This window comes from Alosa sapidissima, chromosome 19, assembly GCF_018492685.1.
Source record: "Alosa sapidissima isolate fAloSap1 chromosome 19, fAloSap1.pri, whole genome shotgun sequence".
In the NCBI taxonomy this organism is placed as follows: domain Eukaryota; kingdom Metazoa; phylum Chordata; class Actinopteri; order Clupeiformes; family Clupeidae; genus Alosa; species Alosa sapidissima.
Window position 1 is genome coordinate 3,932,027 of NC_055975.1, and position 27,578 is coordinate 3,959,604.

General features: G+C 40.7%; 2 protein-coding genes across 2 annotated transcripts; one reads left to right on the forward strand and one right to left on the reverse strand.

The window, feature by feature from the left end:
* Positions 1–3,603: 3,603 nt before the first annotated feature.
* Positions 3,604–4,566, forward strand: LOC121693588 (adenosine receptor A2a-like). The gene has a single exon (XM_042073131.1). It carries the CDS (start codon positions 3,604–3,606, stop codon positions 4,564–4,566), a length of 963 nt encoding a protein of 320 aa, XP_041929065.1.
* A 575-nt stretch (positions 4,567–5,141) lies between these two features.
* xdh (xanthine dehydrogenase) lies at positions 5,142–25,171 on the reverse strand. The gene is made up of 36 exons (XM_042073132.1): positions 24,953–25,171; positions 24,568–24,625; positions 23,638–23,734; positions 23,220–23,328; positions 22,456–22,582; positions 22,176–22,237; positions 21,838–21,933; positions 21,299–21,394; positions 20,905–21,046; positions 20,331–20,423; positions 19,867–20,018; positions 19,662–19,755; positions 18,891–19,000; positions 18,182–18,366; positions 17,789–17,951; positions 17,229–17,318; positions 16,709–16,878; positions 16,240–16,366; positions 15,219–15,338; positions 14,792–14,888; positions 12,265–12,389; positions 11,940–12,073; positions 11,735–11,822; positions 11,476–11,562; positions 10,848–11,039; positions 9,922–10,067; positions 9,369–9,450; positions 9,104–9,199; positions 8,275–8,403; positions 8,066–8,140; positions 7,588–7,640; positions 7,357–7,471; positions 6,999–7,064; positions 6,548–6,736; positions 6,012–6,179; positions 5,142–5,813 (listed from the first exon to the last, which is right to left on the reverse strand). The coding sequence occupies exons 1-36, from the start codon at positions 24,998–25,000 to the stop codon at positions 5,763–5,765; spliced, it is 4,032 nt and encodes a 1,343-aa protein (XP_041929066.1). The 5' UTR covers positions 25,001–25,171; the 3' UTR covers positions 5,142–5,762.
* Positions 25,172–27,578: the final 2,407 nt, after the last annotated feature.

Genomic DNA, 27,578 nt, shown 5'->3' on the forward strand with positions numbered 1-27,578 from the left:
TAAAAAAAAAGTCCAGTCCATACAACTTCATTTCAATTTCGAAAGAAATACTGGACTATGTTTTTTTTTTTAAAACTCCACACTAAGCAATCGACTCCTACGGACTTTCCCCTGAAGATGGCAGCAAAGATGGCAACATTTCCGGAAAGGTACTGGCTTGATGAAATTCATTCTGGACTCTCTAACCGACCACATAAAGACCTCGGGATACTTCGGTTTGGCTTTAGGGACCCTCTACTCACTACCACGTAAGTGTAATGTTTTTTGGAACTGTAGAAGAGGTATAAAAATAGCGTTTTGTAGCGGCGAAATGACATGCCCGCGTCACTTCCAGGCTAACGAAAAACGGTAACATTGAACTTTCTCAAAACACATCCGAATGACATGATTTGGATGTCAACTCAACGTATGTACTTCCAATCATCCGTAAATTGATCTAAAGTGCATTTTACTCTGGATAATTCCTTTAAGTCTCTGCATGAATTCACATGATGTGCAGAGCTACTGTAACAGATGAACAGAACAGAGATGTGGGTGAGAAGTTGGTGGGTACAACAATTACTAAGCAGAGAGAATTATACTATTTTTAGGCCATGCCTTTTATGATGCAGTTATATCCCCTGTGTCCTCAATTTATGAATATTTTACAGAAAAACACACAAGCCTACACCTGAATTACCACAAAGGAACCATTCAATGTCAGAATCAGAATCAGAATTTCATTTGTCATTGGACAAGTCCAATGAAATTAAAAGCTCTGCGCTTTAAAGCGCATATGCAACATAAAAAGGACATACAACAAGGCTTGAAGCCGACATACATTCACACAGTAACCTGAGTGGAGGCTAAGTGCTTAATGCATTTATTTTTGCACCACAGATGGTTGTAAAAACAGAATAAATATGCAAATGTTAAACAATAGACAGGTGCTCAGAATGGAATGCTAATAAATATTGCTCTGGCAGTTGAAGTTCAAGTAATTTACTCATAAACTGAGGCTACTCATAAAAGGAATTATAATGAAATTCTTGTGCTCAAGAGCCAGTTTTACCTTAAAGAATAAATTAAAGTAGTAATTACAAAGATATATTGTGTGTGTATGGGGGTATTGTGTGTGTACTGTAGGCCTACTGTCTCTGTGGCTTCTGGTTAGGGAAAGTTCTTACAGTCACCCTTAATGTAATCAATGCATTTGCATATGTAGCCCATTACATACTCAGTGTAATCGTTAATGTTATCAGCAGCAGTCTGAAAAACTGGGGGAGAAGATTAGTTCTTGTTCGAGTTCAACATGGTTATGGCCCTGGGGATGAAGCTTTTTCTGAGTCTGAGTCTGCCTTCCAGAGAATGGGTGTGCAACGTCTGTGATGATGTTTCTTGCTCTGCTGCTCTGAGGCAACGAGAGTTAGATGTCAGGGTGGGGAAGGGCCGGCCGGCCAGTTTCTGTGCAGTCTTTACCACTCTGTGCAGCCTTTTCCTGTCTGTTACATGTCAGCAGGCCCTCAATGCAGGCCCTCAATATTAGGTCTCCAGCAGCTTGCTGTCCAGTGTGTTCTTCCCCTCAGGAAGTGTTCGCTGCTGGGCCTTCTTGGTGACTGCCCTAATGTTCTTGGACCAGGAGAGGTCCACAGAGATGTGGGTGCCAGGAATCTTGAAGGTTTTTACCCTCTCTACACAGACACCATTAATGTAGAGGGGGTTGAGTTTACTACTGAATTAATATAAACTACTCTTGAGAGATAGGGCTGACAGATCTGTCTTTCTACACTAAATAATGCTGTTTATGATGTCTGATGTAACATCAAATCACATTTCACATGTTTAAGTTAATAATTTTCTAGATAATTCCACATCACTGTATTCTAGTGTCAATAAATAATAAACACACATCCTCCTTGACTATTGTTATATGTTCAAATGTTATCAAGATCAGCTCCTCAATGCTATCTCAGTAGAAAAGCAAACATTTGTTTCACTCTCCCCTTTCAGGTGAATTTCGTCATTTCGCATAAGAAATATCCCCTCCTTATAGACCGCCCATGGTTTAAAACGTTTATTGTTTTTGTTGATATTGAACACATATTTGCAATGCATTATCCATTTTCAGGGATTAAGACCGTTTTATAAACTTGCTTGCTTACATAGTCACTACCTTGCCTTGTTCTCAATGAACAGAACCGTATTTTATCACAGTGCCTCCAGCTTTGTGCATCGCCTGTCACGATTTCAGGATCTGTTGGTAGGTTATTTACTGTATATTCACTTACGTAATTTGCATTTGAATAGTTTGCCTCTTTTAGAACATATACAACAGAAATATGTGATGTACATGTAAGATAAGGTAAGATAACTTTATTTATATAAGGCATTTTTGCAATGTAAACCACTAGGCTATAGAGGAGAGCTGTTCACATCACATGTATTCTACAACTGTATGTAGAAACGCATACAGAATGTTCAGAAGAATAGTTTAAGATAATCATTTTCAAAACATTGAATCTTAAATTTAAAATTAATGTCTGTTTTTGGTAATGTAATTAATGCAAATGTGAAGATGTTGCTTAAACAATAATCAAGTTGTTCAGCCTAACCAAATATAATGTTTCTGTGCACAAATGCACAATGAAGATGTTTCTTGCATAACATGGAACCTGTTTGAATAAAACCTACTCATAATCTTTAATTGATCAGACATGGAGGTAGCACTATGTGGCCTATGGTTTATCATCAGGGTCTGTTTTAATAAATAGTGGGCATAATGAACTGATAGCAGACATGAAAGCCACAATCTTAGGTTAATCATTTAGTTGCATGAATTGCAAGATTCTTTAAAAATGTGACTAGTGTAAACCTACATTTTTTGAATGCAATTTTGAAACATCAATCACTGTTGTATTGAATTAAAGCATACATTTATAGATTTTTTTGTTACTGTTAAGCATGTTACTGCAGTACTGCCTTTGTAACACCAGGTGGTGTTATACCAGAGTTTGTCTCAGCCGCTTTGGTGCATTTCTCAGAGCTGAAATTCTCAAAACTTCATGTTCATCCTTCACATCATCTGACTTGGGCACATTAAAAATCAATTTCTCATTATTTTGAAGAAACAGCAAATGATGTTGCACATCCATGCAGTTATTTGTAATCAAAACCTTACCAAAACATTGCAGATTAAATAGTACATTCTGATGGCACTGACATTGTCATAAACTAAGGCTTTTGAGCAAATGATAAGCTTTTGTAGGTAATCCACTGTGGTGCAGTTTGTACAAATTATTTTGAGAAATGTTACGTATTATTGTGCACACATTAATGATTCTAGGAATAAATTAATTTGATTCAAGAAATGCGCCAAAGCGACTGTGAAAAACTGTACAACAGGTATTTGATCACAATCATGTTTGGGGTTGCACAATGCACTATTACAGTAGTATTTGTAATTATAGCAAACTGACTTAATTTCATGTATAAAATATAAACGTCAGATATCACATAAATCTTAATGAAAGCTGCAACAAAGAAGAAAGCAAATGGCTTTCTGTGAAGAAGTGAAAGACTGAAAAACTGACCTCCCTTTATTTACAGGGAATTATTGCACTCAAAATGAATGAAACCCAGAACATCAGTATGGACATTTATTCAGCCAAAGTTCCCAAGCTCTACTTAGATGGACCCTACATTGCTGCAGAGCTGGTCATTGCAACTGTCTCCACAACAGGGAATTTCCTGGTCTGCCTTGCCGTCAAGCTAAACAAGAGGCTCCAAACTGTCACCAATTACTTCCTGGTGTCACTTGCCGTGGCTGACTTCTTTGTAGGAGCCCTGGCCATCCCCTGTGCCATCCTAACAAACCTGGGCGTGCCTTACCACAACCTGTATCTCTGCATCCTGATGCTCTCAGTACTCATCATGCTTACCCACACATCCATCTTTAGCCTACTGGCTGTGGCAGTGGAGCGCTACATAGCCATTCTTCTACCCCTCCACTACCAGAGGATTATGAGACCCTGTAATGCTAGACTGATCATACTTGTCACTTGGGTCTTGGCTTTCCTGACCGGCTCCATACCTCTGATGGGCTGGCACAAGACCCCACCTCAGTCCAGCCACTGCTTCTTCGACTGCTTCATCGACTTGACCTATATGGTGTACTTCAACTTCTTTGGCTGTGTGTTGGTGCTCCTGGTGGTGATGTTCATCATCTACGGCCACATCTTTGCCACGGTGCGGCGGCAGATGAGGCGCATCACTACGCTCCAGACTGCTGGCGAAGTCCCGGCGAGCCGAGCCGCCAGCGTGCGCCGTGAGGTGAGGAAGGCCACGTCCCTCTTCCTGCTCCTCTTCCTCTTCACGGTCTGCTGGGTGCCCATGCACGTAGTCAACTGCTTCCTCCTGTTGTGCCCACGGTGCACTGTGCCAGTGCCCATCATGCTCATGGCCATCATCCTCTCCCATGCCAACTCGGCCTTTAACCCCCTCCTCTACGCCTATAGGATGAAGTCGTACCGCCAGACCATCAAGAGCGTGTTCCGGAGCTGCAGAGCGACTGTCAAACCCGGAGAGTAGCAGAGGAAATGGAGACACAGCCAAAAAGACCACTGCTTAAATGTGTTATGAAGACTTACTGAGGAGAGATCCCTTTTAAAGGTGCCATGTGTAATATCCGCCAAAAAATCAATTCATACTCCACATTCCATAAAAAGATGGAGGCAGTATACCTCCAGAAAGTGAGTTGGTCTACCCTAGAGTAACATCCGAGAAACGTGTATTGCAGTTTGGCTGGCGGTTATGTTGCCCGCATACCGCCTCCCATGGCCGAAGCTGGTATTATGACACCTGTCGGGCTGTGGCTAGTAATTTAGCATGCTAATTCTGGTTGATATCTCTGCAGCACTATACCTTGCCATTTTTTTTAATGACATCATCGCCCTTATTTCTTCTCATTCTTTTGATGCGTGTAGCTCATTTTTTTTATATTTTTACCTCAATTCTTACACATGGCACCTTTAAAGTGTTTCATTCGAAGAGATTTGGACACATTCAATTTGTAAAAAATGAGTTTGCCAAAAGTATATTCTTTCATGAAGAATACTTCAAGACGAATATTAATGACAGGTCACATTTTACTTTGTATATTTATTTGTAAAGACACATAATTTTTGCAAATAGGATTATTTAATAATTCATTAATTCATGTCTGATAAAATTGCCATTGTTAACCGGTTGATATGTGTAATAAATATTACCATATGTGCTCAAATAAATCTATTTTAAATAAAGAGTTCAGTAATCAGTGTTGTTCAGTAATCGCTGTTCTAATGTGAATAAGCTGTCTACTACTGTAAATACTTAACTATGTAGTACTGCATGTAGGAGTATGTGACATTTTGATGTACAATGAATAAAAATATTTTCATTCTGAATGTTTCAATGTATTATCTCAATGGAATCATTGCACATTACATAACATCCAGGTGGACTGACGCAACTCTTGTATTTAGTTAAGACAAACAAAACAGCAAAGTACAAAGGTGGATATAAGGTGTATGTCTTTTTTGTGCTAAGGACATGGCAGAAGGCTGGGACTTTCTGCACCATGCATGATCCACTTCTTTTCCAATTCAACTCTGTGTCCAGCATACACACACACACACACACACACACACCTGGTTTGTGGCAGACATCACACACTCACTCGCAAGCACACACACACTGTGCGAGATCTTGAAGCGGCTGTAGCTCTTCAATCCACCACGTGTTGTTTAAACTTGGACAGCCCAGGGTGTAAAGGTACCAGGCTTTGCATGAGGACACTGAAGCAGAAACAGAAACAGAAACACACCATAGACATATACAAAACATCATCAGAGCATTCATCAAAGACAGCAATAAAAAAATGCACAGTATGTTTCAATGAATGCTATAGCAAACCATTAGCTTAGCTCTTACAATAAACTCTAGTAACCTATTACATAATTCATGTGAAAGTTATTACTCAGTAAGAGACGTACCAGTTTTGTGAATCGGTCTTCACAGGCATTGCGGATCCTCTCAGGGGTGGCAGGGCTGTCCAGTCTGAATGGGCCACACAACCCTGACTCTGCCCGGGCCGCGGCAACGGCCTCTTTGATGGCGTAGAACACAGAAGCAGCCAGGAAGAGCGGTGGCTCTCCCACAGCCTGTTCAGGAATAGGGCGGAATATAAGAACTATAGAACTAGAACAGCTTTCATTTGTCCAAATTAAAGTATCAAAGTCAGAGAGTGTTAGAAAATACAAAAGATTGTATTGCTACAATTATTTTTTTTTAGTAAAATGGGCTAAATGATCAAATATGGCAAGGTTTTCTCCTTGACTAATGCTTGACTATTATGGCATCAATATATCCTCCCTGATATTGTGTGCATTCCTGAATGATCTTTCCTGACATTCTGGCTGTCCTTGTTTTTCATTTTTGCCTAATGATCATCAAATGTCTATTACATTTATCTTTCATCCATGATCCTATCAATGAGGTCCATACGAGTTCAGTTTTTCAACCCCTCTACCTTTGAGGAGAAGATGGCCCTCTCATTGGGGGCGTCCCTCAGCAGAGACACGCTCAGTTGGGTGGGGATGTCTCCGAAGGCAGGGATCTTGTACATGCCGGGGCCACGGGTGAAGAGGTAGCCCTGGGGGGAGTAGCACAGCTCCTCCAGAGTGAACAGGCCCACGCCCTGCATGAACGCTCCCTCCACCTGATCAGCGGAGAAGCCACATCATCCACATCCACATCAGTCATGTAAACCACTGCTGCTCAACTCTGCTTACTTGTGTAGTCAGACAAAGTGTTGATGAAATACGTATTAGGCTAATATATTAGATAAGGATATTTCAAAGATGGGATATGAGAAAGATGATACTAGAACATGAACATCAGGTTTTAATCATCAGTCATGTAAAGTTATTGTAAAGAAGCAAGAGTTTGTTTATTGAAGGATAATAATGTTGTAACTGCACCTGTCCAATGTCTAGGGCTGGGTTGAGACTTTTACCAACATCCATCACTATAGAGGTGTGCACATTCTAAGAGACAAAGGGATAGAGGACTGAAATCAAAAACAGTAAAACGATACAGTAGCCTTGCTAGGTATTTAAACCCACATGAATTGTGAATATATTGTGAATATTTGTTTTCTCCTATACTTTCCGCCATGCTTACAGTAAATAGCATGGACATTTTCAGGGAGATACAACACTTCATATACTGTATCAGGGACTGATAAGGGATTCTGTTCATGTTAACGAGACAACTGACCACCACCTTATACCCAGCCATGTCTCCGGTCACCAAAGGTGACATGCACCAGTGTGTTACCTTATGGCTTCCTGTCAGACAGTCAATCTCCACCTCTGAGCAGGCTACACCGTAGCTGAAGTAATTAAAGGGTCTTCCTGAGTTACTCTCAAAGTCATAGCCCAGGTCAGGGGTCCTGCAATGCAAAGTAATACTCCATCATAAGTTCTGAATTCAACATTACACCATCATTGGAATGTGCAGAATGGGATGATCACATGTGGAACAATCAATGCAAGATGTATAACTCACTTGTAAAACCCGTTTGCTGACAGGTTGACCCTGTCAAAGTATGCAGATTTAACCTGTAGAAAAGCATACAATAATAGCACACAACTCATAAAAGATTCCTTGTAACATCACCTATAACTGCTATATACTGTAAGTCACAATCAATTAATACATATGAATTAATAGTAATTAAAACAAGAATTACCAACACATTTTACACCAATATTACACTACTGACCATTCGATGCCAGATACAGCACATGGCAACAGTAATATCATGGCGCCAAGATAAGGACTACCTCCACATCTACCATGTTAGCTAATCCACCATGGAGGCTAATAGAGTGTGCTGTACTTGTGCCCAGTTTTTGTGATGCTAAGCAAATGAGTATAATCGACTGTCACTGGATGGGACACCAGTCCATTGCAGGTAAACCCCTGGCTGAAGCAGGTGCATCTATCCGGGCTCAGAGATAAATATTCATTACGGGTCACTGACCCAGTCTTCCCAGGTGCCTGTGGGGTTCTTGGCCTTGTATGGCTCTATACGCTGAAGTAGTGTCTGGCATGCGTTCTGGAAGAGAGGAGGGAGCATCATAATATTACACAAAAGCTAGACAATGAGTCACTATTAAAACCAATGATATGTAGACGTCTTATCTTGAAATATCAATATTCACAATAAGTGATTATTATGGGATGCCTTACGTGAACAGCCATGCCGTTGAGGTCAGATGAAGCGGAGGCTGCGGTGGGGCTGGTGTTGGGCACAGTGCTCGTACTGGTCTCTGTGATGTGGATCTTAGAACTGGGGATTCCCAGTGTCCTGCTGGCAACCTGAACAGCCACAAAAAATGCACCAGTATTAGTGCAGGAAACAACCAGGGCCACTGGGAGAGATCCATTTCCTTTGACCTATAGTGCTGAGGAGTCACCTCATGTGCTGAGTTCATGCAAAGGACAAGGCAAACCAAAAGTTGCAAAATGATCCTGTGTCCCTTGTTATGTCATTTCCAAACATGTTTGCACTAGGCTTTCTTCCTGGGTGCTCCTTGTTGGTGCCACCCCCCCCCCACCCCCCAATTCCAATCCTCCCCCACCTTTCTTATGCAGCCCTTGCCACTTAATCTACTAAACCCCTCTTCTACTGCACTTTTTACCCCCCCCCCCCCCCACACTTTGCACAAATAGGCTGACACCAGACATAATTTCACTGCATTTCTTACTTCCAGTAACTATATGCATGTGACAATAAACTTCCTTGTATCCTTGTATCCTTGTATCTTCCTGGACCATCCTAGTCCCTATCCTGTAGTTATATTCTTATAATCTGGAATCTCACATTATATGTTGTCCAATAGCAATACATGTTTTTATTGGAATCCCAGTATCTCATTGAATGCCATAACTTCAATGTACTCACATCTAACAGGAATGTTAAAGTTTCATCTCATAATCTTTCTTTAGCTACCTTTTAGTATTTACCTACTTTAGTATGGATTCTGTCTCACAATGCAGGTATGTTTTCTGTCGTTACCTGGACCATCTTAGTGTGCAGACCCTGTCCCATCTCAGTTCCTCCGTGAGTCAGCAGCACTGATCCGTCTGTGTAGATGTGAACCAAGGCTCCTGCCTGTTATTGCACCAGTTGGACACATGAGAACACAAAATCACAAACTATTTGTCTTTAGCAGTATGCAGACTAGAAACCAAACTCACACACATGGCTCTGATCAAGAAAACCTGACATCAAAATCAATAAATCATCATAACATTTGTGTTAAAAAGTTTTTTTAAGTGACCTGGTTGAGGAAGACAGCAGTGAAGCTGATGCCAAACTTGGTGGGGATGATGCAGAGACCTCTTTTGGTCCAGCGGTGCTGCCTGCGAGCAGAAAGAGGGAGCTCAGCAGTGTAAAAGCAGTGACCAGGTCCATTGTGTCTTACGAGGTGTAACACACATTATTCACTTTGTATAACTGGTCTGGCAGGAACTTTTGGATGCAATATTTTTTATAGAAAGGCTGCAACAGAAGCTAAATGAGTCAAATTAATTCAGTTTCTTGTCTCCGATGTAGATAAAGTGCAGTCTCTCTGTCAATCATCACCATGGCCAACAGACCCGTGTGTGTGCCAACACACAGAGTAACTAAATGTTCCCCGCCACTTACTTATTAAACTTCTCCACATCTGCCTTCCGCCACTTACTTATTAAACTTCTCCACATCTGCCTTCCGCCACTTACTTATTAAACTTCTCCACATCTGCCTTCCGCCACTTACTTATTAAACTTCTCCACATCTGCCTTCCGCCACTTACTTATTAAACTTCTCCACATCTGCCTTCCGCCACTTACTTATTAAACTTTTCCACATCTGCCTTCCGCTGGTGATAGTTTGATATTTCCAAACACTCTTCCCAACAGCGGTCAATGGTGAACTGCTGCAAGCACTGGTTGAATGGAGTCAGATCTCCCTGCTTGTAGAGATTCAACCTCCTCACCTGTTATAATACAATAATTAACACAATTACTTGATGCCTGTTTGAAAGGTACAGTATATATCTGGAGTTTGCAATGAGAACTGATGTGTGGAAAATATCTCTGTACTGTCATACTACACAACGCTAGTCAAATGTATAAAATTAGCTTTATAATTCAAATCTTGTTGCATGCTAGATTTGGAAACATAAGGATGTTGTAAAGCTGGTATGAAAGTACCATAAAACACTCCTAAAACACAGAGTGTTTAACACCTAAAACAGAGTGATATTTTTTTACTATGATCTGGAGATTTACCTATTGTGTTTCTCCAAGGCAGGCTTTTTATGTTTATGATTCACAAAATAACAACAATTTCAAACTGTAACATAAAAAACTATTACCCACAAACCATGACTGTAAGGAGAGTTCATTAGAATAATAGAATACAAGTCTTTTTAGGGCCTGTGTCCACTAATCACGTATTTTGCGATGATAGCGCCCTCAACCGCATTTTCAGAGCGCTTCGGTCAAGTGTTTATTGCTTCTAGGTTACTGTCGTCGAGAAAAAAGTAACATTGACGCTGTTCTAAAATTGAACAGATTTCAACTTTCAGCACTCTGAGCGCTGCAGAAAAAAATGGTCAACACTGAACTTCATCTATGCCAATTTACCTCTGTTATAAATTCTTGTTATAATCCTATATCAATATTGTTCTTGAGATGCTATGATGACTTCTTCAAAACCATTTTCAGATGGGCCGTTGAGCATTCATAATATGTTCATAAACATTGGCAGTCACCTCTTCAGATGGCAAGCCACAGGCTAGTGCCACGTCACTTATCCAGCTCTCTGCCACCATCATGCCCTGGGGTCCTCCAAACCCTCTGAAGGCCGAGTTGGAGGGCAGGTTGGTTTTACACATGTAGCCTGTGCCACACATGTGTGGGATGTTGTAAGAGTTGTCCATATGAAACAGGGCCCGTTCCATGATCTAAAACAAACACAGGGATAAGGACACATGCAGTAAGGGCACTTTTATACCTCAGAAACTACCTCCTTGTTTCAATAAAAAAGAGTTTTTTTTTCTTTGACAGCAAGGCTTAGACTAGATTCACCCAAAATCAGAATCTAGGTAGGTATAAGGTATTATAAGGAAGTGGCCAAGCTTTGGTAAAACATGGAGAAAGTCCAAACTGTCCCAGAAGTGTTCTTACACAGAACAGGACAATCTCATCTTTTCTACTTACAAGCATGCAGCACAGACAAATCATGGAAAGCAATTCCATGGAGGACTTTCTATGCAGGAGGCTATGCATGAATATAAAGGTAGCTACTAGCTAACATCTGAAACTATCTCAGCAAGCAGCCGCATAAGAGGGCCTAGATGGAGGGAGGAAAGAGTGTTGAGTAAAAGATGTGATACGTACGGATAATGAAAGATCCAAAGAATTCCCAGCATTGCTGTAAAATGTCATCTCTACAGCTCTGACTTTTCCTGACTTCATATAGCCAACCTGGGAAGCAAATGGATATTTCAGATTAGTGATATGGTCTGGGAAATTTAGATTAACAGTGAATCCTTGCTAAAACAGATTCATTTTCTAGGGCAGTGTGTATCACTGTATATATAAGTAAAATGAAATAAAAGGCAGTATTCTACTGATGATGAAAACGAGAACATCTAACCTTGTAGCGACCAAAAAATGGGTGTCGACCACCAGTAACAAGCATATCCTCATCTCTGTCCAACATGCAGCGAACAGGTCTTTTGACTCTAGGTAGAAAACATCAAAAAACAATATAATTCCATTTCTCAATTCAATGTCATAATTTACGTTAATATCTGTAAACATACAGACATGACATTATAGCACAATCCAAAAGTGCGTACTTCTGTGCTGCGATGGCCACCACTGTTGAAAGGATTGTACTTCTACTCTCCTTGCCACCGAAGCCGCCGCCCATTCTCTTTACACGACACACAACCCGATTGGCTGGCACCCCAAGTGCCTTAGCAACCAAGGTCTAAGGAATAAAGCACCATTTAAAATATTCTAAACTAACACCTACATTAGCAGTATTCTCTATAATTATAATGCAGAATAAAAGTGACAAAATGAGGTAAATATGTGAGGCATGAGATATGAGTTTTTGAGAAAATGTGTTTTCATACACACATGCTCTAATGCTCTAATGTCATGACAGTCATGGCTGACCTGTGTTTTAGTGGCGGCTTGTGTGGACACAAAAAGCTCCATCTCCCCGTCCTCACCCCGAGGAACAGCCAGGGTGCAGTTGGTCTCCAAGTAGAAATGCTCTTGGCCTCCAATGTGAATCTCCCCTGTGGTGGCCCAAACGCAATAGATAGATAGATACTTTATTGATCCTCAAGGGGAAATTCAAGGCTCAAGGGGAAATTCAAGGTTAATACGTTCAATTCAATACGTTAGGCCTTAGCGATTCTCCCTTGGGTATGTGCACACGGACGATTGCAAACACCAAGAAATTGTGGCAGTTGTTCTTATCATACTAGTTTGCTTACACACACACACACACACACACACACAGAGAGAGAGTGCCTTTCACATTTATTGGCATTCCTGGTAAAGTTGAGTAAAAAGAGGTATAACAAAATCATCTTTTGGTGATTTATCTTGGTCTCACAATGCAAACAATGAGGAAAAATTCCAACCTTGAAGGGAAGGAAGCAAGTTTGTCACATTACCAGTTGATTGGAAATGTTTAATTATTGTTTTAACTGTAAATATGGGCTGGTGGTAGCACAGTGGCTAAAGAACTAGGCTAGGATGTACTAGCCTGAAAACGTGTGGGTTCAATGGCCGGCTTCCACCGTCCTGCCCTTGAGCAAGGCATTTAACCCCAAGTTGTTATGGGGAGACTGGTCCTCGTAATATAACTGACAGATGAGTGAGTCGCTTTGGATAAAAGCCTCTGCTAATTGAATAAATGTAAATGTATATGTTCATCCGAGTGCCTACAGTTTATATTGGGAGGCAGTTAAGCACAAACATTGTTCACTTTGTGTGTCTTTATTAGTAGTGAATGTTTTCTCACATGTACTACACTGTAACAAGGCATCCACATACATCTTACTACAGTTATACATACAAATGCCATTGTTAAATTATGATTTTTTCTGTTAGCATTCAGTAACATAAAAAAAATACATATATGAGTTAAATGTCAGTGGTGGCTTATATCCCATTTTACCCCTTTGATGCATGGTGTCCACAAACGTAGACAGTTAAATATCTTCTAAATATTACACAGCTCTTCAGAGTGCTGCAGAAAGTTCCATTCACATGAATGGGCCTTCCCAACGTTCGAAGGTCTGTTAAATCTATATAATCACTGTTCTAAAGTATATAATGACCGCTGTCAAGGGCAACGTGTTCTGTGCTTCTGAAGTACGTTCGCTTATTGCTATTGAATTTCATTGAAAGTGGATTAGGCTACACCATTAGGCCATCTTGAGAATAAGAGACTTGAGACTTCACTGCTAACGATCATCCTCCACAACCATGAGGATAGGTAGGCTAAACGGTCGTTCGTCGCCTTTTTGCTTCTTATTGTAAAACCAACTATTAGGGCATACACAAGTGGTCGGCATCCCAGTCAATATTTGATATTAAAATTTCAATTTTGAAGCTATTTGTAACTATGTGTAACCTATGCAACCCGACTGTTGTAGGCTTGCACTCTGCAGTGCCTTGCCTACCATTCTTGTCTACCACTCTAGTTGTAAACAAACGGTGACGTAACATTAGAATGGAGGTGCAAAACCTTAATATCTTTATACTGCTGACAAACTGACGGTTTTATGAGTTCACTGAACAAAGATTATGGAAATTAAACACCACTTTTCCATCAGAAACATATTTGTAAAAGGCATAACTGGTATGATATGGAACATTAACAGAATATAGAATCAAGATGAACAATTTCATCTACAGTATAGACAGGTCTGTAGCTCAGTAAGTAGCACTTCACTCTTAGACACAGAAGACCTGGGTTCAATTCCTGCTCACTGCAGCAATTTTGAAGGTGCATTTCTCACAGCTCCCAAGCTAGATAGATAGATGTAGTTAGTAGATATATAGAGATAGAAGGTTGGGCTTGTAGAACTATAAGTTACATGGTCCTCGCTTTAGATTGGGGGGCTGCAAATTTTACTACAAATAGGTAAGAAAGGTCTTATAAGCGTATTAGTTATCCACCTCTTTGTGTAACACCATTAACAAGCATTAACAAGCTGCTTGTTAACACTTACAAGCTGCATGTTAACTGTTAACAAATATGCTTGTAAGTAACTTAAAACGCTGCTTATTAACACTTACAAGCTGCATGCTAACCGTTAGATAATGTTATTAAAGGATAACAACAGTTAACTAACTGTTAGTAATGAATTGTTAACTGCTTATTATGCACTGTTAATACCTAATAAGCACATGTTATTCTAAAGCATTACCCAATCTTTCATATTTGTATCTAAACAACGTCAAACTTGGCACTGCACTTACTTGTGCCCGTAGCAAGACACCTGGCAAGTTTAAAGTATTTCGGACGAACGGTTTGACAGATATGCGAAGAACAGACAGAAAGAAATTCCTGTAAGTTGTAGATAGGTAGATAGATATTATATTATATTATATTATATTATAACAAAATTGTACCTGTTTTAGTCAACTTTATCAGAGCAATCCTTGTGAAATATCACAGTACCTTGATGAATGTGATCTGACTCTTTGAATCCTTGAGAAACATCTCCTTTTTTTATAGTCCGTACTGGCTGGTAGAATGACTGGCTTTCAATGGCGTCCTGTTTGAGGGTAGAAAAAATGAAAATCTGAGGGTGGAAAATCTGAAATGTGGAAATGTATTTAACCTCATCTCCTGATTTGGATGAATACCATCAATTTAGTATCTGAGTAAATGTTCGAGTGAAAACCAGTTTACATAACACTGACACAGCATGGTAGGAAACTAGCAGTTTCACAGCAACAAACAGAGCCTTACAGAAGAGAACATCAAACATACATTAGAAGGATCATTAGAATGACTCTCAATACATATGGTGGTGTACTGTATGTGTGTGTGTGTGTGTGGGAGGGGGGGTGGGGTGGTGGGGGGGTTGGGGGTGTGCACCAACCTGGATGGTGACAACAGGTTTCATCTCCTCATAGGAGATTTTCACGGCTTTAGCTGCTCTCTGGGCGTGTGCTTGTGTGTCAGCAACCACCGCTCCCACTATGTGACCCACACATGTGACCTAAAACACACACACACACACACACACACACACACAAACAGAAGGGGGATAGCCATGCTAGCATCATTATAACACATCATTTTACTACTCAATAGTCACATTTGGTAAGAATGACTTGGCAGATACAACTATGTGAACCTATAGAGAAAACCCGCTTCTGCTTCTACGATAAGTAGGTTAGTCCATAACTTAGAGAATACTGCACTAAATTCACAATTGTAAAGATTGATATATATATATATATATATAGATAGATAGATAGATAGATAGATAGATAGATAGATAGAGAGATAGATACTTTATTCATCCCGAGGTAAATTTTTGAATCTTCTTTCTTTAGATCTTACTGATGAAGGAAATAGAAAATTTTAGAAGATGAATAACTGCACTACTGATTGCAATATAAAGTATCTAAAGGACCGTTTAAATCTTTGATTAACTGTTTGCCAGGAATAACAAAGTCAGGTGAGGAACATGGCATACTAGCATGTCTTCATACGTGTCAGTGTTTAGAATAGCATCACTCACTCAACAAAAGAAGCTGAGACTTTTTATACAATGTATTAATTCAATTAGTTAATTATTGGCAATAAGTGTTTTTGTGACCATACAAGATAGAAGATATGTAAAATCACCAGTTAGCATTGAGGTTTAGGAGGAAAGTACTCTAATGCTTAACTCACACATTTGTCTCGCTCATGACAGTTCTGGTCACGTTTCATGAATGCGGGCCATTCATGTGAATGTGTGTCATGTGTAACGGCTGGCCATTCAAATCACTGAGTCATTTGTGTACACAAAGAAATTGATTTTTTCACAGCATGTGATTTTCACGACATGCCCCCTCCCTTTCCACCACTGGTGCTTGCAAAATGTAGTGTGAAACGGCCCGGGATGTTACCGTGTCCTTCGCTAGGACGGTCTCGTCATAGACCACTGGCCCGGTCATGTTGCTGCCACGAATATCCTCAAAGGACACAAAGGTGACTACTCCAGGAACGGCCAAGGCCTCTGCTGTGTCAATGGATCTGATGACCACACAGAGACAGGGTTCTCAATAAGTCATGGGATGCACAACTCCTATTTTCCGCTTTTGTTTTCTTTGTTTTGCTGATGGTATTTCAAACACCGGCATTGCACCACCAACAATTTCACAATTCAGAATTTCTGTTCTGTTCTATCTCAGACAATTCCTCTGATAGCTTTCAGTTTTTAACATACTGTTAGGTAGTGAGAGGAAGGGTGGGTTTTTGTTGTGGATATCTGACACACATAATAAGCATCTGCCCTGATAACACTGTGGTTTCACTTTGGGTTTCAGCTCATAACGGAGACAGCTTAAACACACTAGGCTACATGCTTGAACTCACTTGATATGTGCGTATGCTTTAGTGCTGGTGACCAGAGCAAGGTGGAGCTCATTTTCATAGCAGGGGATGTCATCACAGTAGATGGCCTCCCCAGTGGCCTGCTTCAAGGCAGAGAGGTGCATTATGGGCCGTCCGATGACATCGTCGGCACTCTGTCCAGGAGGCACTGTCTGAAGAAGGCATTTTTCAAAAGTTCAGTGAGAAATGGGGGATCATTTTTTTAAAGTGGAATCTAGGTTTAATCATTGGTTATTATTAAGTGCATCCAGGTTTAAACATTGGCTATCAACCTTCTTTTCTGGACTAAGACATTACTAGCGCTAAAAAAGCTTAACAGGTGGCCAAACAGATGCACTTGTTGTTGTAACCATGAAGCCAATGATTAATTCTGAAAGTTACAAGCCTTACAAGCAATATTTCATTCATTTCATTGAAGAGATATTGGAAGATTATTTAGAGTTTTTCAATGTTCCTGAAAGGAGGGAGAATAGTGAGAGATATTCCATAGCCAGTGCTTTACCTGGTAGAGTTGGACACTTGAGGGAGATTCTGGGTGAAAGATCTCTGTGGCACTGCTGTAATCTGGCCGCACATCCTCCACAACCACTCCCTGTATAAAAATGAACACAACATGAGGATCTACATTTTTAACATATTAAAAAAGGATCTTTTACTTTCAAACCAAAGTTGTTTTTGGTCTGTTATTTTCAGTGTCAGATATATAACATATAACATATATGCTATAACATATCAGATATAACAGATCAGGTAATATATTATATTATATGGTTCTTCAGAATTCTGATGAAAATTCTTCTACAGAAGTTTGACGAAGTGGTCCAATAATGACGGACTGGCAGACAATACAATAAGGGTCAGATGTTCACCGCAAAACACGTGCACTTTTATGGGCAGTTTTCGTACATACAGGGGAATATCTAATTAGGCACATGTTACGCTTCTCCTCCCATCTTTTTACACAAAACTCCCACTTTCCCTTGACCCTCCTATGAATGCATCTGCATGACGCGGAAAAGGGCAAATTGCCATTCTCAGCTCTCCTGAAACCAGAGCACTCACATCCTGAGCCAATTTATGCTGGACAGTCAGGTAGAACTTGAAGAAGAGGCTGATGGTCAGGGTGCATCTGTAGGTCACCATCCCTCCTGGGACCGACGGAGCTAGAGCCATTTCCTCAGCCAAGGACATACAGGCATCCTCCAGCAGCCCCTCACTCCAAGGCCTGGACAGCAGGGGTCAGACTCAGATCACATTCATAAGGGCTACATTTGTGTCATGAATACAGATGAGTCTTGCTGTTCTGACCATAGTAATGATCAAATAAGCCAGAGACCATAACTGCAGTCAGAATGGCTAACAACACCAAAAAAATCAAAACAAAACGACCCATAGAAATGTATATGTTCATTTGTATAGCATCACTGTCAACAGACATAAGTAAAGTTGACATACCTTCCAATGAGTTTGTTGCTGGTGGCTTTAGCAAGGACAGTGGTAGGAGCCATTCCTCCATAGCTGAGCTGCAGATCTTTCACGATGTTGGAGCCCTCTTGAAATGCCACGTTCATCCCACAGGTGACAATGGCGATGTCATCCTCTCGACGGGGAGACTGTTTGAAGGCAGAGAAGTACTGGCCCTGCAGCACATACAGTAAACACATAAGTTACAATCTGAGGTCACTATGTACACACATACTGTACAGTGAGATAAAGAATGTCTTATTCTAACAGAAACATTTGTGAGATACACAATGTTATGTGTATTATTGCAACCTTCACCCACAGCTGATTCTATGTCTTACATGGTTGATTTAGTAATGCTACAATCCATGTACTGTATGCACAAGTAAACATTAAATCAAGTAAAACATCTGAGGGACTGAGGGGAGATCAGCCTTATAGGTAACACTTTACGGTAAGGGTGCATGAATTATCATGAATTAATTAATTTATTAATTAATTCATGATTAAAGTAAAGTGCTACCAAGTTGGCATTACACTTGTAGGGGTAGAGATTGTTTGGACACGTTCCTCCTGGTAGTGAGGCTGAGGTTGGTTTGTTTCTGAGTTTTGAGTTTTGAGAATTGGTTTGTTTGAAAGAACATGCCAACTTTGTGGGAAAAAAGCGTATTTGCCCTCTTCATGAGCTTGCATGTTTGACCTTTTTTGTGTATGGGATCTCAATTGACAACAGAATCTCTTCAGGCTTCAGGGCAGTTTTCCTGTAGCCTGGGAAGAAGCTACCATCCATCTCAACCACACGTGTTCCTCCTGCAACAAGAAGTTCTTTGGTTTATGAGAGGTCATGTCACTAACTAACTGTACATGTCTAAGCCTTTTGGCATGTAATGAGCCAGTCTGTCTTGGCCATAAAGATTACCACATTCACATAAACACACTCCCAATATCAGTAAAAGGGATTACTGTAAATTATCAGTGTTGTATACCTGGGTTGTTTTGCAGGTTTGGGCATACAGTGAGTTCAGTTCATAAGCAGGTCATAATGCACCAAGTTGTAAATAATTAACTTTCTTGAATAGTTGACTATATAGTTAGAATAGTTAACACTAGAACATTATCTTTATTCAGCAACACATGACAGACTTCAAAACAATCAATTACATTGGATGTGGCACAATGCTTCAGCACTCCTCCACCCCACCATTAGACATTTCTACAGTATAGAGTCTGTGTGCACACATCTAGTCAGATATCTATAAATGTCTAGAAATATTTACAGTTCACAGTCCCGCTAATTTCCTGACCCAGAGAGCAGCGCAGAGTTTATGAGGCAGGACTGCCCACTCTCTGGCCCTATCCTATCACTTGTGTATATCAGTGCGCCACCTTATCAGTGCAGTTTATATAAATGATTACCCACCCACTGCCATGTGTGGGCTAAGACAAAACACAAAAACACGGCTCACCGCACCTTTGGACATGAGGGTTAACTTGCACGCTGCAGCCATGAATACAGGGTTGAGGTCAGAGATGGGGCTGGCTGTCATAATGTTTCCTCCAATGGCCTGGAGAGAGACGGGGCACATATGACCACATAACACTAAACTGTTGTGCTATGTATCAAGTGATAAAGAATTTAGTTTGAATTAGTTTGGAGAAGTGCTTCAGTGACGTACCGCGACGTTTCTGATCTGCTGACCAGCGAACCAGCGCAGCTGCTCCAGCACGGCCTTGAAGACCTCGGTCTGGTGCGCGGGCAGCTTGGACACTGCCGCGCGCAAGACATCCCCCAGCACTGTCAGTGTGCAAGAGGCCCCGAACACGATCCCTGTGTCACAGAAATGCAAAGACGAAGGAAAATCTGAACGAACAGTACACAACAGTCATGCGTACTAACACAGACATGGCAAACAAAAACATGGCTACATCCCCAAACATGAGGTCAAATAGGGGATTATGGCTATTGCTACTCCAAAACAATAATTTCACACAGTTTAACAAAAATGCGAAACCAGACCAACCAAAAGTGGGTGTGAAGGGCAGGGAGGTTGTGAATGAAAAAAGTGGTGTTCACTCCCGATATGATGCAACACTCTGTGAAGCCAAAGCAGGCATCTCTAATACAACACTACATGCTTACCATCCTTTGTGTGTTCAATGCTGTTGAGCTCTGGGATGTAGGCAGGAGCAAGGATGACTGGGTACAGCAGGTTTTTAAACTTCATCTCAATGCCTACAACATAGTGGGATTCATTCATGAGGGGGGTTTACTATCAACGAGTACATTCATTAAAACACAAAACTGTGTCACATAATAAAAACTACCTCAATTACTACTGATTTCAACAAGCTATGATAACATGGAAGTTATTATAAGACTTGGAAATCTGTGGAAAATCTTGAAAAATGAGTTGCCTACAGATTCAAATACGGACAGTGGTCATATAAGGAAAAAAGGAATCCATGACAAAATGCTAATGTAAGCGTCTACAGTAGATAGCATTGCAAAACCAGCGCTGAGGTCATAGTCTTTGTTAACAGATTCCTTCTTTCACAACAGTAAATAATTTCCGTGGTGGGTTTAGCAATACCTGACCACAAGGCATGAATGCTATTGAAATACAGTATAGTGTGTGTGTGGACCTTGCCCTGCTCCGTCCATCCGTTTGAGTCTCTTTTCTTTCTCTGTTCTTTGGCAGGTGAAATATGCTCACCTACTTCTGTGTTCCCGACCACAAGTTTGGCCTCTGGATAGCGAGCTTTGAGGTCCAGGAGCTCTGTGAGAGAACTGGGCTGAATCCACAGCACCCTCTCTCCTTTGAATTTCAGCTCTTTCTGAGATTGCTTACTTATGTTCTGCAAATGAACAAATAACTCTGAATATGCATAGTATGTTTTCTATATTCTGTAGCTGGCTCAGAGATAGAGAGAGAGAGAGAGAGAGAGAGAGAGAGAGAGAGAGAGTGTATGTGTGAGTGTGTGTATGCGTGTGTGTGTGTGTATGTGTGAGTGTGTGTGTGTGTGTGTGTGTGTGTGTGTGTGTGTGTGTGTGTGTGTGTGTGTGTGTGTGTGTGTAGAATCTGCCCTGAGAACAGTTGTGCCACTAACCATCAGCTCTGGTGGAAATATGACTTCTTGTGTTGGATCCAGAGGCCTGAACTCTGATGGATCATAAAGTGGTTGGACAGAGATAGTTGAATTCCCCTGCAATAGAACACACACAATTATCAATGGCTGCCTAGTTAATGATGTTTGATGGGGAATAGATCGATCAATATGTCTAGTTGTAGGGTTGTGAAATAGTATTATTCTTTTGGACCTGCCTGCCCTGTGTTCCTTTTTTTCTGTGGTAGTCCTCCTGACCTTCAGAACACGAGTAAGACTCAGTTCAAACATGTGATCAGATTCCTAGTATGCTCTGGGAGTGCAAGCCAGCCATGACACATTGATTATAACATAAACGCAAACGATCCGCTGAATACTCTAGACCAGAGAGAAACTACCTTAGCAGAGCGAAACGTGGTCAACTTCAGTGACTTCACTTTTCAAATGGATAACTTTTCATCACCGTGTATTTACAATGATTTCGCATCTGTCACAAAGTAATTTAAAAAGATGATTCATCAAAGTCAACAGGCTTGACTTACGTTGGTGTGTCCATTGGTTGAGTCGCCATTAGTATGATTTCCATTAGTCATACAGCAGCCATTTCCCTTTCCTCTCCCCCCACAGCAGCCCCCCTCCTGGAGCCATGCGGGACAGAAATAGGACAAAAATCCAGACACATCGTATCTACATTATTTTACCACAAAGAGTATATTAAACATCCAAACCAAACTTTTCTGATAACCGATGGCTATCTATCCAGCCATATGAACATTTTTATCATGGTTTATCTCATTATTTCAAAGTTGACTTCCTATAGCCTGTGACAGTAAAGCTCAGGAATTAGCACTAAGGTGATCACTGATATATTTAACCATACCTTTGTAAATGTCTTGTAACCTTCCAAAATCGGTCTGTAGCCAGTGCATCGACAAAGGTTACCTGTGGCAACATATAAATATGTATATGTGGTATATGTAAACACTTTATACAGTCTACCGGCAATGAACAATATTCATCAATAAACACACAATATCAAAATAATACACTTTTGTGTAGTCTATATCTGGCACAATCCAAACGAAACCAGAAGCACATTGTCAACTGCCGTCAGGTTCTCCATGCATTAGATATACAGCACACATGCTGTCATGTCCTACCTTGGAAAGCTTCCTCCACATCCTGCATGGATGGCTGGGACTTGTTCCTGAGCAGTGAGTACATGGACATCACGATGCCAGGGGTACAGAAGCCACACTGAGAACCGTGGGCTTTGGCGATCCTCTCCTGCAGAAAACACCCAACACCAAAGCCAGTGTTATGCCAGTCATCAAATTGACCATCAGGGTCAACAGAAAGGGGACATATGCTACATGGAGAAAACTGAGCAGTTTGATAAAATATATCTTATTCTAATAGCAACATTTGTGAGATCTACAATGGTACAATAATTTCCTGTGCATTAGCCGCAATGTGTATAAAGCGCAGGGCAGTGTTTTATGCAAAAAAATCAAAAACAAATAAAAAACACGTATTAATAGCACCTGTGTATTAACCACAGTGCACGATAGTCCAATCAGAATCAGAATCAGATCGTGCTAAATCATAAAGAAGAATGGAGAAAAGAAATGCAATCCCAGTGTACTTACCTCATAGCGGAAGACGTTTAGCAAAATCAATGTATAAATCTTGGTTAATAGTTGGGAAATTACGGGTATGCTTATGTTTACTATTGCATACTTCACCTCAGATGATTCTGTCAGATACTGGGTGGAGAAAACTGAGCAGGTCAACAGCTAAGTGGACACAGTGTTGCAAGGGACATTGCTGGCTGCAACAGGTTGTACTGTACCAAAGGGGACACTGATTCACAATATCATGTCTTGAATTAGACATGAATGTACGCAAATGTTTGCAGTCTTGCCTGAACAGGATGGAGTTTACTTGCGACGCTGCCGATGCCCTCCACAGTGGTGACCGCACAGTGGTGTAAAGAGCAGAGTGGGGCTAGGCAGGCATTCACCGCATGGTGCCTAACAAGAGGGGTAGTTAAGGACACAGAACGCCAGGGATTGTCTCCTTAAAATCAGTCAACTCTGTCTCTCATTCCAGCAATGACACCCTCATTCCTGGAATGAAGGGTGTTTGTTTTGCCACATATACATAACATGATGACAGTGGGAAATGTGTCAGTTGTGCAAGCAGTAATGCCTGTGTGTGTGTGTGTGTGTGTGTGTGTGTGTGTGTGTGTGTGTGTGTGTGTGTGTGTGTGTTTGTGTGTGTGTGTCTCTGTGTATGTTTCATATTGTGTGAGAGCAATAAAAGCTGTCCGAAAAGGATACACAATGCGATCCTGATGCCGGTGGAACTTGGAGACCATGACAGTGCAAGCCCCACAGCCTCCCTCAGCACAGCCCAGCTTGGTACCGGTCAGACCCACTGACAGAGACAGCCGTCAAGGAGCAGTACACACCAGTAATGGATCAATGTCAGCATCAACAAATGCAAAAACCTGTCCTGCACCTGAATATATACAGCTGTTTATAACATAAGGCAATTCAAGGCCATTAGGAGACAAAAAAGTGCAAGAGCAGATAAGGAAAGGCAGCGACAAGGGAGAATGAAAATAGATGCATGTTTAGATTTAAGTCACAAAGTTCAAGCTCTTCAATCTTTAAGTTGACATGAGACCATTTCATCTCAGTTTCATTGCTTTTTAAACATATATTCAGGTTAAGTATTGATTATGGCACAAACAGAACATTGTGAAAAAACACTACAGCAGGAATGCATCTGTTAGGAGGCTTATCAAAACCCAATTAGTAGGAAATCAAAACAATACTAGTAATGTCAAAGTGCTTGCATTGAATTTGAAGCAATCCTTCTTCAATTTTCGCATTCCTAATGGTATCTGCATGATACCTTTTTTTTATTTTATCAATATTTACCTTCCAAATGTTGGGTATTTAATGTAGTATTTACTGTTACCTAAGGTCTCCTTTGGAATGTAGCTTGAATGTTATTCCTCATTTTGTAAGTGGCTTTGGATAAAAGTATCTGTTAAATAATAATAATAATAATAATAATAATAATAATAATAATAATAAGTAATTGTAAATATAAGTGCTTTAAATTAACACCGGTATCTCTGGAATATTTCATTATGATCATTATAGCCTATGGGCTGTGTTAGCCTACATATCAAATGGACCAAAATTGTATTTAAATTCAAGCAAAGTGCACACACAAAGGAGAGACTATTACATGGATACATTTTCTTCTGAGGTAAGTCAAAAGCGTCATCTCTGGCTCTGCATTTCGCTCCAAAATCTGCAATACACGATACATAGATGTTCAAAGATTATGTTCAATTTTGTTATAACAGCTGAAATTTGCCTGGTGACAGCAGACGGATATCAAGCAGAGATGTAAAAGTTCGGCTTCAGAAAGTAATAGTCCTTTCATATTTTTGTTTCAACCCTTCACTTAGGCAGCTGATTCTAGCACAACTCCTAAGCTAGGTAGATCAGCTAGTGAAACCACCTGTGCGAACAGGTACCAATAAAAGGACTTTTACTTTCTGAAGCCGGACTTCTACATTCTCTGCATATAAGCTAACGAATTGGAGAATATTCAGGGTTTCCCCCCACTACTAACCTTTTTCCCATTTACAAAGAAAACAAGTTCGTCCCCAGATGGTTCCATAGCATAAAGTTTTTCCCTGTCAGAACTCAACACGTTTTTGTAGCAGTTGTGCGCCGTTGTTGTCGGAGGATGGATGGATGTCAGACAGCTTCTGCAGATAGTGAATGATCATTTCACAGCAGTGTTCAGCTGATGGCTGTCTAGCACGTGACAAGGCATATCACAAGCCTACCTATAGCCTAAAAGGTTAAAGTTATGAAATGGAAAAATTAGACATTACAAATCCATTGAGCGCAATCCGACAGATAAATATTGCCACCAACTGGTTACATTTAAACAAATTCTGAAAAAAAAAAAAATCGAAAAAATAGGATATATTTAGGATAAACTGTCTATAAAAAAACAACCAACGAAAAAAAAAACACGATGAAGATTTGGACCACATTCATCACTGTGGAAATAGTCAAGTCAAGTCGGTTTTATTTGTAGGCTATAGCGCATTTCCTGCACAGAGTGCAACCCAAAGACAATAGCTCAACAAGCTCTAAGGGAGGTCGGATTACTTCATTTCAGATAATCTATAACATTGCATTCAATTTATTTATGGAGCGATGCAGGGGCGTCATGCAAGCCAAAATTCTGGGGGGGGGGATGGGCACAATCAGGGACATTGCGATTGTTTTCTGACTGGGGTGTGGATTCAGGTGGTTTCTCCCCCTGAACATTTTGAAACATTTCATTGCAGTTTGGGAGGGACAGAAATGCCTTAACAGTAAGCAGCAACCCTCCTTTAAATAATATTGAGGCATCAAATCTTACTGCCCAGGGGCGCAGCTACCCATTTTTGAGGGGTAGCCTATGCAACAACAATATTGGCGCCCCCCCCCCCCCAAAAAAAAAAAAAAACACAAACAACTAAAGCAAAACAAAAGGCCAATAATTTACACTATTACTGTGCATTAGTGTCTATTGAATATGTTTTTAAAGAAATGCTGCCAATTTGATGTTTAACTTGATGTTATACTTGATAAGTAGCCTATTGATAAATGGTGCATTGCCACTTTAAGAGAGTCTAAACGGTTCTCATAACGTCCTTTTGCCAGCTATTGCTCACGATGGATAAGGCTGATAGGCACTCTAGCCTTGTTTGTTTGCACCACATTGACAACACAATATTAAGTTATTACAAGGAGCCTTCATTGTTAGGATATGGAAACATGTCATGAGTTGCTGCTAGCATGACATTTCTGTTTGCAGTGTGCCCATGGACGGATTATGATCTTTCGGGCCCCTGGGCCCAGTTGTATTAAGGGCCCCCCACTAATTGTCACATATGTGGGAAGGGGGGTTTGGGGGTCCTCCCCCAGAAAATGTTACATTTGTATGATGGAAATTTTTTGTATTGGATTTTTTGTATTGGATGGATTTCCTGTATTCTGGTGCATTTTGGGGATGCCAATACTTTAATTCAATCAGATTCATAGCCTACATTCTGATGTGTTGATATTGAGGCAATGATTCCATGCAAAGGCTTGGGCTTCAGGGCCCCCTGACCCCATGGGCCCCTGGGCCTGGGCCCGGTAGGCCCGTGCAGTAATCCATCCCTGAGTGTGCCATTAAAAGTACAGTATGAGCATGGTAGCCACCTAGCTATCTGAATGGAATAGGCTATGTTTCAATCGGCATTTTGCTTAACAAACGCTAGTTAGTCTGTTAACATTCATATTTCCTCCAAGTACAGACGTCATCACTTTAAATCCTACCTGTTGCCTTTCACCGACCACTCATTTAACTGCTGTTGCATCCCTTGACATGCCATCTCCTTTTCCCTCTTTCTTTTTCTTTTTTTTGTCGTCAACAGCTTTTTTTGCTGTATCCATCTTTTTCCATAGACGGCAACTCACTACTCTTAGGCCTATCTGCTCGCCCAGCGCTCACGGCGCCCCCACTCCCTCTTCTATGTCAAAATTCTATGATGGAATCTTATGAGATAGGGCGCCTACTCTAGCTTGTTAGTCCTCTAAAATGTTATAGAACATTGAGAAAATGTTGAAATGATTTAGAAACGGACAGCAGTAGCTACATATAGAAAATACCAAATATATTATTATTATTTTTTTTTTTACCATCGCTTTGGCGCACCTATGCGCCGCATATAGCGCATACCCACTTTTTGCGCCACTGTTACTGCCATAATTCTTCAGATATTTTTTATTACCATAATGTCCTCATTTAAAAGTTGCTACCTGCAAATCATGAGCAAGTAGGCATAGCCTAGGCCCTAAAGCAGGGGTCTCAAACACCCGGCCCGCGTCCGGCCCAATTCCGGCCCGCGACGTATGTCAATATAATAATGTAATTCGGCCCTTGAGGCTATCTTTAATTGCGACAAACAACGATACTGATTAAAATAGACGATAGATCCAAGTACGGTGACAAATCTCATTTGTAGCCTACTCTGCTCCACTATGTGCTAGACATCCAGAGCTTGATTCAAACCCAAAATCGCTGCGCAAAGTTTTCAGGAAATACTTGTATTACACGCGAGAAACACAAATACGTGCATTTGTAATGACGCGGAAGCGATGCAGGCCATAGTTTTGCACAAATTGAAGCAGAAATAGGCCTTCCACGGAAA

What these genes read in the sequence shown, in the direction of transcription:
- LOC121693588 (XM_042073131.1), top strand. Translation starts at nt 3,604, where the DNA reads ATGAATGAAACCCAGAACATCAGTATGGACATTTATTCAGCCAAAGTT.
- xdh (XM_042073132.1), bottom strand. Translation starts at nt 25,000, where the DNA reads ATGGAACCATCTGGGGACGAACTTGTTTTCTTTGTAAATGGGAAAAAG. An exon ending in CCGTCCTAGCGAAGGACACG is followed by an intron (nt 15,339 to 16,239) that starts GTAACATCCCGG and finishes TGTGTGTTTTAG; the next exon opens with GTCACATGTGTGGGTCACAT. An exon ending in GGGCCATCTTCTCCTCAAAG is followed by an intron (nt 6,180 to 6,547) that starts GTAGAGGGGTTG and finishes ATTCCTGAACAG; the next exon opens with GCTGTGGGAGAGCCACCGCT.